Source organism: Phoxinus phoxinus (assembly GCF_949152265.1).
Source record: "Phoxinus phoxinus genome assembly, chromosome: 13".
Classification (NCBI taxonomy): Eukaryota; Metazoa; Chordata; class Actinopteri; order Cypriniformes; family Leuciscidae; genus Phoxinus; species Phoxinus phoxinus.
In genome coordinates this window covers 25,355,974-25,369,688 of record NC_136888.1, presented here as the reverse complement: position 1 = coordinate 25,369,688, position 13,715 = coordinate 25,355,974, and the positions used below count along the sequence as shown (strand labels likewise).

The 13,715-nt window shown below is 37.2% G+C and overlaps 3 protein-coding genes across 4 annotated transcripts; 1 reads left to right on the top strand and 2 right to left on the bottom strand.

Moving 5' to 3' along the window:
* Nucleotides 1–332: 332 nt before the first annotated feature.
* Nucleotides 333–4,859, bottom strand: adprs (ADP-ribosylserine hydrolase). The gene is made up of 6 exons (XM_079633760.1): nt 4,127–4,859; nt 2,245–2,341; nt 1,957–2,164; nt 1,524–1,711; nt 963–1,063; nt 333–884 (listed from the first exon to the last, which is right to left on the bottom strand). The coding sequence occupies exons 1-6, from the start codon at nt 4,299–4,301 to the stop codon at nt 508–510; spliced, it is 1,146 nt and encodes a 381-aa protein (XP_079489886.1). The 5' UTR covers nt 4,302–4,859; the 3' UTR covers nt 333–507.
* haus2 (HAUS augmin like complex subunit 2) lies at nt 4,814–7,694 on the top strand. Of its 2 annotated transcripts, XM_079633762.1 has the most exons (8): nt 4,814–4,881; nt 4,976–5,079; nt 5,936–6,041; nt 6,122–6,217; nt 6,316–6,385; nt 6,496–6,628; nt 6,728–6,836; nt 7,076–7,694. In XM_079633762.1, the coding sequence occupies exons 3-8, from the start codon at nt 5,955–5,957 to the stop codon at nt 7,187–7,189; spliced, it is 609 nt and encodes a 202-aa protein (XP_079489888.1). In that variant the 5' UTR covers nt 4,814–4,881; nt 4,976–5,079; nt 5,936–5,954; the 3' UTR covers nt 7,190–7,694. The 2 variants fall into 2 exon arrangements, with proteins under 2 accessions (XP_079489888.1, XP_079489887.1); XM_079633761.1 differs by lacking the exon at nt 4,814–4,881 and having other exon boundaries at nt 4,957–5,079.
* Nucleotides 7,695–7,785: 91 nt separating this feature from the next.
* heatr4 (HEAT repeat containing 4) lies at nt 7,786–13,121 on the bottom strand. The gene is made up of 14 exons (XM_079633759.1): nt 12,988–13,121; nt 12,401–12,780; nt 11,795–11,979; nt 11,490–11,654; nt 11,175–11,318; nt 10,761–10,937; nt 10,446–10,615; nt 9,943–10,047; nt 9,723–9,841; nt 9,464–9,644; nt 9,278–9,347; nt 9,010–9,199; nt 8,843–8,921; nt 7,786–7,902 (listed from the first exon to the last, which is right to left on the bottom strand). Exons 2-14 carry the CDS (start codon nt 12,775–12,777, stop codon nt 7,810–7,812), a joined length of 2,055 nt encoding a protein of 684 aa, XP_079489885.1. The 5' UTR covers nt 12,778–12,780; nt 12,988–13,121; the 3' UTR covers nt 7,786–7,809.
* Between the last annotated feature and the right edge of the window lie 594 nt (nt 13,122–13,715).

The window sequence follows — 13,715 nt, the reverse complement described above, 5'->3', positions numbered from 1 at the left end:
CAGCAGACATCGCTTTCATTATGAAAATGAATGTGCATTCCCCTACCAGCCTACATTTTAAAAAAGTGGAAAAATGTAGGATTCTCGTGTTAATATAATAATACTAAATAAACAGATAATTAACATGAGAGCCATTTGTGTAAAAGGCTGTTTGTATGTGTGTGTGTTCTAATCAAAATTTTGCTCAAAATATAAATTAATAAAAGAATGTGTGTTAAATTTAAAAAATGATAAAATGGAGACATGTTCACTAGTGAACTTCCGAAGCCCACTGCAAATAGTTTTTAGAACCATTTTAAATGTGACAGAAAGAAAGAATAATACACCAGATTAGTACCAATGAAATTATACCATTTTCTTATTTTTATTGTAAACATTTTGAACTGAAGATTCACAATTTTATAAACACAGATGATGGTATATAATCAAGTGCATTTGACACTAAATGCCAAGTAATGTTTCTCTTATGAGTGGCTGCATGTTGCATATGGCCGTGTAGTGGGTCAGTCAGTCAGTTTTTGTGGTGTGCTGATCACTGGCGTGTGTGTACAGTTGATTATTCTTGTAGCTTGTTGTCCCCCTGTCCTCTTCGAACTGTGGAAGGCAGTAAAGATCATACAAACGGTGTGCTAAATCATCGGCCTCCGCCACCCCTTCGCAGCTCATCTGCCAGCTCTGGGGAATGGAGTCGATGCCATAATGTGCCCCTGCAATTGCCCCTGCCATGCAAGCAATGGTGTCAGTGTCGCCACCCAGAGCCAAGCTGTAGGCTATTGTCCTCTCCAGTCCTCCGAACTGCTCTGGCAGCCCATCCCGGGGCTCCAAACAATGCAGCACGCAGAAGATGGCGGTGGGCACTGACTGTAAGGCAGCGATGCCATTTCCTAATGCAAAGAAAGAGTGTCAACTACAAGAAAAACACAGCAGAATGCCATTATAAAAATGACCAAATCAATACTAACCCAATTCAGATATGACCTCCTCAATGCTCACACCATTTCTGTCCATAAGTTCTTTCACCCTGTGCAAACGTGAGCAATATGGGAAGTCTGATAAATTGAGTCTGTGGAATAAAACAGTGGGTCAGAACCATAGAGAACTCTTCTTAAAGTCAGCATGAAACGGAAGTTGCGATAGTCTTTTTTTAATGCGGTTTTTGCGTATTTAATGAATGTTTTTTTTTTTTTTTTCGTTTCAAGTTAAACTTATTTCAGTTTATTGCCAAGACAACATTTCAATTTCAACATTTTCATTCAAGTCAAGTTTTTCATCTAATACATTTTATTATTTCAGGCTTTGTTCAAATCACAAAAACTTTTAGCGATTTTAATAGATAACAATGACAACAATTTTGTTGCATGAACAAAAACAGTTGAAACTTCAAAATATCTTTTTTTTGTGTTCCACAGGTTTAGAACGACATGAGGGTGAGTAAATGATAGAATCTGCTTCTTCTTTTTTTGGTGAACTATCCCTTTAAGAAACAAACAACTGAAGTTCATTCTTTTGATGGGCTCACTTACGCTTTAGCATCAAGCTGGGCTGTTTCATCTTTTTCCATCTCTTCCATTTCTGAGATCAGTTTGTTGATGAATTCTTTGGGCAGAGCCAAAGCACCTTGGAGAGACAGATGGACAGCAAGGGCTTGCAACATCGCCCCGTTGTAGCCCAAAGAGCAAGAGTGTGTTAACATAGCGCCAAGCCGTGCGTACTGCCAAAAACAAATGCAAGGACAGAATGTTAGCCTGGGACAGTCCAAATTAATGAAGTATTTAAACAAGCGGTTCTTAACCTTTCTGACTCGAAGGCCGCCGACTGTTCAGCACAATATTCGAATATTCATAGAAAAAAATTCTTGATTAGATGTGTTTTTAGCATTCTAATATAGAGAGTCTAAAGCTATAGTTGGTTGCAATTCATTCTACCAGTTTAGATTACAGTAGGATGACTTTTCACCTTGCGGACATCATTGCGACTTCTAAAGGCAAGGGCGAAAGGTGCCGCTCTCATGGCACCTCCATTCCCGAAAGAACCGCGGCCGCCAAACTGAGCCTGTGCCGGCTGGAAGACATCCTTCAGATGGGGCGATGCAAGCTTCCGCAGAACCTGTATGACACCTGAGCCGTAACCTCGATCCGGAGCAAGGTTATACTCCTTTGCAAATCTGGAATCAAGTAAGATGATCAGGGAAAAGCAAATACTTGCGTAAAAGGACTCTTTTAGCCATTTCCAGCAGTAATGTACCTTCGAGCCATGTCTCGTTCATCAAACGCCATCCTGGTGAGGAGTGAATCTGCAACGCATCGCATCATGGCCGTGTCATCACTGTACTGAAGAATTCCTGGATAAAATGGAGATGTTGTCTAAAATTAACCAAGAAACACTCAATTCATAGTCAAAAATGTCTTATGAAAGTAAAATTATGAAGTCACTTGTCTTTGGACCGAAAAAATTGGGTATGAATGGTACAAAACTTGGTGTCTTTTTTGGCAATTGCTATATGAACACACACGAATAATATTGTGGATAGATTAGAAATGGCTAAATGGTCTTGTATCACACTTTTGATCTACCCGGTCAAAAAAAAAAAAAAAAAGCATAAGAAAAGCATCCGATCATAGCAACGTGGATATGTTTGCACAAGCTCTGCAATTCAGCACTGTAGAAAAGTCATGTAATTTATTTATACATCACTTTATAAAATAGATTGCTTCAAATCAAGAAGCTTTACCGTATTAAACATGAAACCCTGTGCCAGTCAGTGTCTCATTTAATCAGAAGTACAACTTAATTGTCTACTAAAGCAGTTCATGTTTTCACTCTAAGGTCTAAATATATATCCACATGTGAAACATTAAAAGTATGTATGTCTGAAAATACTCTAAGCAACTTGGGAATGCATCGCCTTATATCCAGGAGTTGAACAATAAAACTGAAACACCTGCTTTTAGACCACAATCATTTATTAGTATGGTGTAGGACCTCCTTTTGTGGCTAATACAGCATCAGTTTGCCTTGGGAATGACAGATACAAGTTCTGCAAAGTGGCCAGAGGTATTTTTGATCCACCCCATGCTTCACTCTGGGCATGCAAAAGTCCAGAGGTTAAGCCTATTTGGGGCTTCTCCACACCGTAACTCTCTCGAATGTGGAAAAGACAGTGAAGATGGACTCCTCAGAGAATACATGTTTCACATTATCCACAACCAAAACAGATGTTTGGCATTGGCACAAGTAACCACGAGTAACAAGGTTTGGCTATAGCAGCCTGACTGAATATTGACCATGTGGAGTCATGTGGGTTTTTGATGGAAACAGGAGAGTTGAGGTGCACATTTTATTCTGCAGTTAGTTGGCCAACTGTGGTTTATGTTGTGTGTTTTTTACAATCCAGGATACATCCACTGGAAGCCATAGTTCTCGATACACCACAAAGACTTACACCAACAATCTGTCCTCTTTTAAAGACATGTCTCTCATTATTATGTTGTGTGGCTTGCAATATTTTATGAACAGCTGTACTATTACTCTGCTCTCACTGGTGGAATGTAAAATCAGTGAAAATTGGCCACCAGGCACGATTAGGTATGAAACCTCCAACACTATATTAGCCAGTGTTTAAGTTTCATTGTCCAACCACTGGATGTGTGTGTGTTTATATGGTGGATACTAGATATGTATATGACTATAGGCTACATTTATTAATTAGTCTTTCAATCATTTGATTTTAAATACATTTACCTCTATTTTTAACTTAAACCATGTATTCATTTAGAATAATGTTTTTTTTCTTATTCTAATATTTGTATTATTTTGTATTGAAATAAATCGTGCATCAGGTGAATAGGCCTATTGCCTACCATGAAATCCCCTACAAATAACATGAAATGCTTTGGGTCTTTTTTGACCGCGAAAGATCACGAGTAACCACTAATGATGAATACTAGAGGGTTAACAAAGACTTCAGGACATGCCAATGGTTATGTATCTCACACATTAGCCTAGTACGTGATATGGCCTTCTGATATGGTAACGTTAATACTTTCGTAATCTTAGAGATTAAATATCAAGCCTCAATATGCTTTTAATATAAAATATACAATGTAAAAATGGAATATATGCTCACCGTCGCCCCGTGTTTCATCCTCCAAAGCGCTGAGATGCTGAAGGACTCGATCCAAAGGCACATCCACAGCGCCTTCAAACTCACCGCCTATACAGTCACCCAACACCGAACCGACCAGAGCTCCGCGGAACCGGGACAACATCACCGGCGCTGCTATACGCGCCGCAGCAGACATTTATCCTACTGTATCTTAGTGTAAACGCAAACTGCACGTGATAAACAGATTCAGACGACCCTAGTATGAATCTAGAACAGTGACATCTGGGGTTTGTTATGCTGGACTGTTGTTGTCATTGTGTGACCCGCTTCTTACCGCACCATGTCAAATATAACCGCATCACAATTCATCAAACTATTCGCGAATATAATATTTTCGATTGACTTACTAAAATGGATATACCTAACTTTGAAAAGGTTGTGTCTATTTTATTTAATGGCTTTATTTAATTACAGAACCAATACGGACCTAAGCAAACAGCAATGGATGGTGCGCAGCTGCTGAAGTAAATGATCTACGTTTCGATGTCTGCTGATTCGACTAATTCTATATTTTGAAATTGTTTAAATCATGTATATAAGACCGTTGTATGCAAGTCATATATATGTATACGTTTGTAGTTTATTTCTAAATTATTTAAACTTCTAATAAAAGTGCACAATTACCGGTATTGTTCTTTGGTTGTATTTGTGAATCTGCTGACCTGAGAATGTATCACGATGGAGGAAGTTGCATCGCGCTCTATTTTCTATGATCTGTATGTCATATGCTTATTATTTCTTTTTACTGTCTATGTTATTATGGTTAGCATATGTTGACGATATCTGCTCTTCTTTGACGCTTGCGTAAAGTTAGCTGTGCTAGTGTTCAGTGAGCAGTTACAAAGAGGCGGTATTTTGAAACAACACAGACGTTTTATTTGCCAGATCGAGAACATCACATTCAAGAACCACAGGTAAAATATACGTTATGAAAATCATAAGTCACGCAGCAATAGTGTCAGCATTTATAATAATATAACAGTTAAAAGAGCAACAAGTTTTACTTTAGAAAGTAAATTACTGGGCGTTCATTGAGTCAATGAGTCTTACAACATGTTTTACGAGGGTTCATTTAATGTCTCCAATGTCCATCAGTGAACCACGGAGCACCTAAAGATATAGTTACCTTTTGAATTACAGTCACCACGAAATCAAAGTGGACAATTCTTACTTGTAACGGAATATTGCATTATTCATTATAAATGGTTTATCCGTGCTCATCATTATTTAAAAATAAATAAATTAAAATTATGAGTCCTTGTAAAAAATAATCTCCCTCTTGTGACAGTCTCTCGTTGATGACGTGTTTAATTTTTGCACAGTAGTAGCAAAAGACAACTCCAGCCCTTGCCCTAAAATGTATGTTGAATTGTTTTGTTGTTTAAAGCATAAAAAAAAAAAAAAAAAAAATCCAGAAGGACAAAATCAAGTCCGGCCCTACATGTTTTCTGCATACTTGGATACGCATCATTCACACTAAGGGGAAAAAAGATTCTGTTTCATGCTGACTTTAAATGGTGTTTCGGGGGAAAGCAAAACATTTGCGAGATAATGTAAAATGTTTGCAAGCAAAGGTTTTGCGGGTGAAAGCGGATATATATCATTTTTATAATATAATTTTTCCTACCATCTAATATTTTGATTATGCCTTATGTCCATAGGGCCTATAACAAAAAGATGCAATCTGTTTTAATAAAAGACAATCCCTGGGACATGAAAATGTCCATATCTGAAGAACCACCTTAATTTTGTTTGTTTTATTGCCATCAGGTCTGGAATCACGTATGTTATGAATCCCTGGGACCCCATTACTTACACAGTGACACCAGCTGCTAAGATCTTAGCCAGATGTGTAACATCAGGCACCATGACACAGGTAAACCAAGAGAATATCATTTTTACATTGATTATAAACGGTTCTGGTGGTTGGTTAATGTAATGTTATGAATCTTATAGGAGGAGCTTGATGCTCTCCCACGGGAATCAGAAGTCTTTTCCTCGTATTTACTTGAAGCTGAGCAGCTCAGCAGAATAAGACATGATCTTGATCAGGTTGGAAACAAACTAGAGCCATGAACATTTTTTGCCACTTTTCTGATCTACAAACCTTAAACAACTAAAATGATTTTCAATTTGTCATGTTGTTTTAGACTAATTTAGATTTAGAGCTGCTGAAGCTGGAAAGAGACGGTGCAGACGTCACTCACAGTCATTACCTCAGTAAGTGTTGCAAACGGAATTGTGGGCATAAATTGACATTTCAACATGGAAATACACATACTCTAACTCTATACTAAAATTTGACTGATATAAGTGTCTTTATTCGTAAGGTCAAAGGTTTGCTTCCTTGCAACAGTTCACTTCCCACCTTCAGGAAGTGTTGCGAGAACAGACAATCCTGCGAGAGAGACTAACAAAGCCACTGTGTCAGCAGAACCTGCCCATTCAGGCTGATCTTCACAGGTCAGAGGCTTTTAATGTGCCACTCAAACAAAATGGTTTTCGTTTGGAGTATTACTTACAGTATGATCATTGTTTAATGTAACATAAATCTGTGTGCAGATATGTGGTAGAGCTCATGGGGATGGTGGTGGAGTTTATTCAGAACCTGGAAATGAAAATTGAGATTGTTCGAGCAATTCCAAACACTGATAGTTATCTGAGTAATCTGGTAAGACTATATATACACACACACTCTCTATACACTATGTATATGTTTTTTTGATGAATCAATCAACACGAATGTGGTCATTTGAACTAAATTATACAGATCTATTATGGTGGTTAAAGGTTCATATAAATATGTGTTATGCTATGAAACCACTGTCTATGTGATGTTCTTTACCTTTATTCTCGCAAACATGTCATGTTTATAATGTAAATCCATATTATAACTGTTCTCCCCATCAGAACAATGGCAGAACTCAACTGCTGGCTCAGGTCGCTGAGGTTGAGAACCTGTACAAGCAAGTTCTTAAGCGACGAGGACATTCACAGACCAACATTAAAGACGTGTCTAGTTGATAAAGAATTTCAGAATAAAAATCACCTACTGTTTGTTCAGGATACTAGTGGACAGTAAAATTATAAAAAATAACTCATTACAAAATCCTTGACTAGATTTAGTATACATTTTTACATTTGCATTTTCTGTTGACTTTATACATCTAAATATAAGCTTTCATATTTTGTTTAATGTTGTCTTTATTTTGTGTACCTAGTGGTTGCTGACAAGGAACTTTGATACATTAGAGAAAACTGATTTATGGATTATATTCTGCAGCAGTATATATACATTTTTCAGATTTTTTTGTGAGTTTTTCTTTTGTAATAATTTTACTTAATAAATGTTTCACATTTTCAACCAAAACCGATGGGTTTCAGTGCTGGGAACCAGCATCAATGTATTATATTGTTTGTTTACTATATAGTCGACTTTTACTGATATCTCAATATGCTATCAGTGTAAAATTAGTGACCTGCGGGATACCTGATACATCAAAGCATTTCTGGACATTTGTAGCCTGTTTGCTTGAACGTCAGTGACTGCAGTGAATTATTTTTAGGTGGAACAACTCAAAAGGTTGGATTTAGTGTTCAGGTATTTTAATATTTTATATAGTAGGACAAATGCAACCATAAATTCAGCACAATAATTTCTGCTGTTGCTGCTTTCCCATCTCTTCTATTAAGAGCACTTTCTGTGTAATGATGTGTTTTGTACACAACAGCTCCATCTATAGAAAAACAGAAAAAGAGCAACTGGCAGTTAGTGTGAAGCTGAGATCTCTATTTCTAGAGCAGTGATTCTCAACCAGCAAACTTACAAGGGGGGCATATTTTATATGACTTGCATTTAAAAACGGTTTACACCTGTTGCATTCTCAGGTCCAAGTTTATAATGCAGTCATAACTTCATATTGTTCAACTAAAACCATATTGCATCTGATCAGTAACTCGCCATTGAGTGATGTTAGCATGTTTTTACCATGCTATTACTTAATTTGCCCCCTTTTTATATATATTTTTTAAATAATTAAGATGTTACAAGAACTACAGCAAAGACCAGTATGATGCAAGAAAAAAAATATTTTCTATTAATATTTATGAGAATTATTTTTAATATATCATATGAAATTTAAAGAACATATAATATGAAAAGTACCCATATAACTGGTTTTAAGTTATTTTGAATCTAGCTCATAACAGCTGAAAACAGTCTAAATTTATGAAAACTAAACATTCTTTTTCTAACAAAACAACAGTGTAGGAAAGAGGCTAAATGTATTTTACAGATATAATTTGAGGCAAACTTAGCCACAGTTCATTTTAGGTCAAAACTGACCTGAACGCAAAAGGTGTAACAATTTAGTTTACTCTAACTAAAAAATATGTTTATTTACTTAACATTACTTAACATATCCAAAATGTTACAAAAAAAAACATTTATTTTTTTATTTTATTTATATACCTCATCTAGGTCAAAACGGACCCGAATGCATCTAGATATATTTAAATAATCTCTCTAGTATAAATTAAAATGCTAAAAAACATAACATCTTTATATATTTCTTTGTATTAATATTAACATATTAAATGGAAATATTTCTTATAACGATATGCATTGAATAAACCCGTAGCTCTGTGTCTGAAGCCATGGTAAAATAGTGTACTAACCTGGAGTTTTATCTCATGAATCTTGCTTTCATCTCCCTGCAGGCTGTACCCATGCTTTTTCAGAAGACCTTTAATGTGCCTTAGTGAGAAAAACGATTAAAGTAACATTCAGAAACCAATTTTTACAATCTTACTCACAATAATGACAGTGGCCTATGAGCACACACCTCTGCACCTCAGCGTTGGGTTCCAGTGCATAACGCTCTTGTAGCAAATGCTGTAACTCGGGGCCCTTTGCGTCTGAAGTGCTCAGGGCCTCGCAGGCAGCAATGCGCACGCTGGGCTCTTCCTCGTGGTGTACAGCCCACATCAGCAACTCCTGGACAGCTGGGTTCATCCAACCTATTTTCTTTAAAGCTTCATTTATAGAATAATATTACTTTAGTGTACTCATAAAAATAGTAACAGAATGGCTGTATTAATGTTCAAGCTCACCATTAATTGCTTCCACTTTCACCTCCCATATTGGCTCATTCTGCATCAGGATAATTAGCTGATCAACGACCTGTGAACATGTTTCATGCGGTCAGTCGAGTGAACCCTCAATTTCTTTTTCACACAATTTATTGTCCACATGCTATCATAGATCTATGCGTTTGCACAGCTGCGTCACTTCCTCACCGACTGGTCTTCCATCATTAGAGAGGCTGCAGTCAAGCAAGCTTGTTTGCGCACAGTCACATAGTCATCATTAAAGCACCGCAGGAAAGTGGGCAGTAGCTTGGGTGTCATTATTTTCAGTTGACCAATTAAGATCAGCGCTTCCAAACGCCAAGCGATTGGACCCTCCTCCAGCTTCCCGCTGTGGAGAAATTGTTTGTCTGTTAAGGATGAACTGAATATAAATGCTCTGATGTGTCTGTTGGGTAGAGATAGTAACCTCAGCTCACTGTGCATCTCTCTGGCCACGTTCAGTTTACTTAGAGCCAGTGCTGCAGCATGACGAACAGCACAGCTCCAGTCGTTCCACATCATGTGTATCAGTTTGTTGCAAAGATCCTGCACGAAAAGCATTTCTAGTATGATCAGCAATCATTATAGAGATATTAGATATGTAGATATAGGTGTCTGAAATGTCCTAAAGAATTGCATTATGATACCTTGTTGATTTGACTTCTGAGCTGTGCAATGCTAGTACAGGCCTGAACTCGTGTTCTCCAGTTAGCGCTGTTTAACTCTTCTGCTAGAAGAGAGCGCACTAGTGTCTGGATGGGAAATACCATGCAAAATATAAGGGGGTCAGAAATATTAGTTGAAAGAAATATATATTTATTGAGCAAGGATGCATTAAATTGATCAAGAGTGACATTAAAGACATTTGTGATGTTACAAAAGATTTCTGTTTTAATTAAATGGTGTTCTTTTATATATATATATATAGTTATAGTTATATATACAGTATATACCGTTATTTTAAATTGTAATAATATTTCACAATATTAAATGCAGCATAGAGATTTCTTTCAAAAACATAAAAATCAACCATAAACATTTAAACTTACGTTTATGACAAAATGTGAACAAGTTTACATAGTCTAGTGCATGCATAAATTATATCATCTTTCTTTCTTTTTATGCAAAAAGCAATGAGAGAGTGACTCACAGTCTTGCTGCTGATGTTGGAGAGTAACGTCATAGACTGCTCCTGATCTAAAAGAGCGTCTCTGAGGAAGTGCTGTGACAGGAGTCTCTGTATGACAGCTTGACTTGCATCACCGTCGATCGCCAAGCACTGCGCCGCCACCCAGCTGTCTGCACCTGTGCCATAGGGGTCTGAGTCACAACATATGATGGTCATTTTGAGTCAACATCTGAGTAGGACAGATTGCTTTACTTGTGACATTAATGTTTGTTTGAGCGTTTGTTTTAATTGACATTTTTAGGTTTCAAAATCACCGGTCTCCTTTCGTCTATGCACCTTGTTTTATCGTGCTTCGTAGTATGTCTCTGGCGTGTGTGTTCGGTGTCCTCATGGCATACTGGCACACTGCAGCCGCCATCTGAACTCTCTTCACTGGATCCTCAAGGGCTGAGACAATGAGAGCCTGCAACTCCTGCGGTACCGCCTTCAACTTCCATTCCTTACTATGTTGAGCTGAGCAAAAATAAATAAAGATATATTAGAAAAATAATATTCATTTATTTATTTTCCACTTCATTTAATTATTGCCTTAAAAGGGTTCATATTATATTATAATATATTACAAAATGTTTTTGAAAGAATTTTCCAAAGGCTGCATTTTTTTTCCAATAATCCAGTAAATCCAGTAAGATATTTTACTATTTAAAACAACTGTTTTCTACTTTAATATATTTTTTCTAACAGATTAACCTGCTTTGTTAGGGTGAAGCTCTTCTTGTGGTCCATTAACTGCTCTTGATGCACAGGTTATGATGGCCTCCAGCCGCACTGTGTATTTAGGGTCACTAAGAGCCCTTTTTAGGCCCTCGATGTTCACACTCTGCAAGGGCAACTCTAGATGAAACAATAATCATTTTCCAAAAGGTGTTTCCATGACAGCAATTGATGCAAAAACAATCATATTCAAGGTGCTTTCCTTCATTCAACACACACTGTACTATTTAAATAGCTATGTACTTCACGGCTAAGAAAGATTACTTAATAAATGTAATAAGAGAAACATACTGACGTTGCAGGCAATCCTCCATTTGTCAACTGCATAGTGAAGAGTGGAAAGTTTGGCACCAGATTGTTTGGGCATCTCCTGCCCGCTGAAGTCAGGAGGTCTGAGGGCATAGTCAATTCTGGTGGAATGATCAACCCATCGCTGTTCTGCTTTTACAGCTCTGCCTGCCAAATGTAATACATTAACCTAATATTTAGAGCCACATATATAAACCTTTTAGCTGTCACAATGACGTTTTTAACACGAATAGTGCACTTTTAACTGCAAGTAAACAATCACACTCAAGATACAGAAGTAAGTCTACCTGAGAAGATCTCCTGTGTAAAGACATTCTCTGTGACCTGGCAGTCGGCACATGGATTCAGGATATCCTGCAGACGACGAGGGGCCTGTGGGATCTCGATGTGCTTGATGGTCAAAGTGGTTGCTGTCTTATTTAAGTGGTTCTGCACATTGATGCTCACTGGAGAGAGCCCATAACCTGGTATCCTGTTAAATAAGGATAGACACCACAAAAAATAACTTGTATGTGAAATACAAGTGTGTTGGGACTAAGTGTATGAATTAAAGGGATAGTCCACCCCCAAATGAAAATTCACCCTCATGTCATTGTATGCATTTCTTTCTTCTGACACACACACACACACACACAAAAGATATTTTGAAGAATGTTGGTAACCAAGCAGTTTTGGTTCCCATTGTCTTACATTGTATGGACAAAAAAAACAATATAACAGAAGCTGTTGGGTTACCAACATTCTTCAAAATATCTTATTTTTCATTCCACAAAAACAGCATGCCATGCAAATTTGTAACACATGAGGCTAAGTAAATGATGACCGAATTTTCATTTTTGGGTGGACATCCAATTAGAAAACCATTTTGATGAAAGATTCTGTGACAGTATTACCTGTGTTGTTTTCCCAGCTGCAACAGATTACTAGTCTTATTTTGTGCAGGAGCCTGTAATGAAATTCTGCCTTTTTCTTGGGTTAAAGTATTAATGTTACAGTTTCTTTTTTTGTTTCCATGCTTCTTCTTTTTCTTTAATGTGACACATGGTGCTAATGGGCCTGTGGCATGGAAAAGCCAGTTAAAATCTAATTTTCTGTATGAAATGGCTCCCATCTCATAAATAACTTCTTCAGAGAAAGAAAGGCGCTGGCTTTCGTTATTCAGAAACTGTTTGTAAAGACACTCCTCTCTGCGCTTGCTATGGTGCTCTGGTCTCCAGTTTGAGTTTGCATGCTGTAAACTCATGGTTGTCTGTGAGGCCTTATGGGACATTGTCTAAAAAAGGAAACAATGATCAAATAGAAATTGATTATTTGATAAAGCCTGCTGGGTTAATAAAAGCAGCCCTTTTAGCTATTAAAAGAAATCTGGAGCCCGCTGTAAAACACTACATATAATCAACCCAAATGAATAAAGACAAAAATAATAAACATAAAAAACAGTAGCCATAGCCATATGAAAAGCCACCTAACGTTAACTTACCGCCACACTTCACAAATCACGTCTCCACAGGAATTGTCACAGCACAGAGATCACATTGGAAATTTCATAACATTTAACATTCATATTTTTCAGAGCAGTTTATATCAAATGTTAACTAACAAGGAGGATAAAATATTTTTTAATAAAACAAGCAAAACATGTCGCTGACAAAGGTAAAGTTACCAGAGCTCTCGCGCAGCGCTCAAAAGTTGGCATAGCAACGAGACGCGCTTGTTTTGCTACAGAGCAGCTGCCATGGTTCCTTTAACATTGGACATAACTACCTAGGGATCACACATAGATGCCTCATTAGCAGGTGTTTCAACCGTCCGTCATATTGGAAGAGTCACAATCGGTCCGTGAAAATTTGAGAGTCGCATATGAATATCTACCTGCAATAGACTTCAGCAGATGATTTGGCTGACACAATTAATACAAAAAGACAACTAACCGAACATTAAAAGTTACTATAGTAAAAGTAAAAACAGTAAATAAAAAAAATAAAAAAGGTAATAATTAGTTAATTCATATAAAAGCACAAACTAACACATTCTTACCTGTAAAAGGTTATCCCAATTCTTTGGGAATTTAAATCTTGGGAATTTAAATCTTGGCGGTTGATGACACGTTGACCTTTCCAAGATGGCCAATCAACAGGCGGGTCTGTTCACAGAAGACGAGTGCGAATTCCAATTAAATGTTTTAACAGAGGAAGAGAGCATGGTAAG

What these genes read in the sequence shown, in the direction of transcription:
- adprs (XM_079633760.1), bottom strand. Translation starts at nt 4,301, where the DNA reads ATGTCTGCTGCGGCGCGTATAGCAGCGCCGGTGATGTTGTCCCGGTTC. An exon ending in GTCGCAATGATGTCCGCAAG is followed by an intron (nt 1,712 to 1,956) that starts GTGAAAAGTCAT and finishes TGTTTTTGGCAG; the next exon opens with TACGCACGGCTTGGCGCTAT. An exon ending in GCCCAGCTTGATGCTAAAGC is followed by an intron (nt 1,064 to 1,523) that starts GTAAGTGAGCCC and finishes TTTATTCCACAG; the next exon opens with ACTCAATTTATCAGACTTCC.
- haus2 (XM_079633762.1), top strand. Translation starts at nt 5,955, where the DNA reads ATGAATCCCTGGGACCCCATTACTTACACAGTGACACCAGCTGCTAAG. An exon ending in CATCAGGCACCATGACACAG is followed by an intron (nt 6,042 to 6,121) that starts GTAAACCAAGAG and finishes TGAATCTTATAG; the next exon opens with GAGGAGCTTGATGCTCTCCC. An exon ending in TAAGACATGATCTTGATCAG is followed by an intron (nt 6,218 to 6,315) that starts GTTGGAAACAAA and finishes ATGTTGTTTTAG; the next exon opens with ACTAATTTAGATTTAGAGCT.
- heatr4 (XM_079633759.1), bottom strand. Translation starts at nt 12,777, where the DNA reads ATGTCCCATAAGGCCTCACAGACAACCATGAGTTTACAGCATGCAAAC. An exon ending in ACGAAGCACGATAAAACAAG is followed by an intron (nt 10,616 to 10,760) that starts GTGCATAGACGA and finishes GTTGTGACTCAG; the next exon opens with ACCCCTATGGCACAGGTGCA. An exon ending in GAAAGTGGAAGCAATTAATG is followed by an intron (nt 9,200 to 9,277) that starts GTGAGCTTGAAC and finishes CTATAAATGAAG; the next exon opens with CTTTAAAGAAAATAGGTTGG.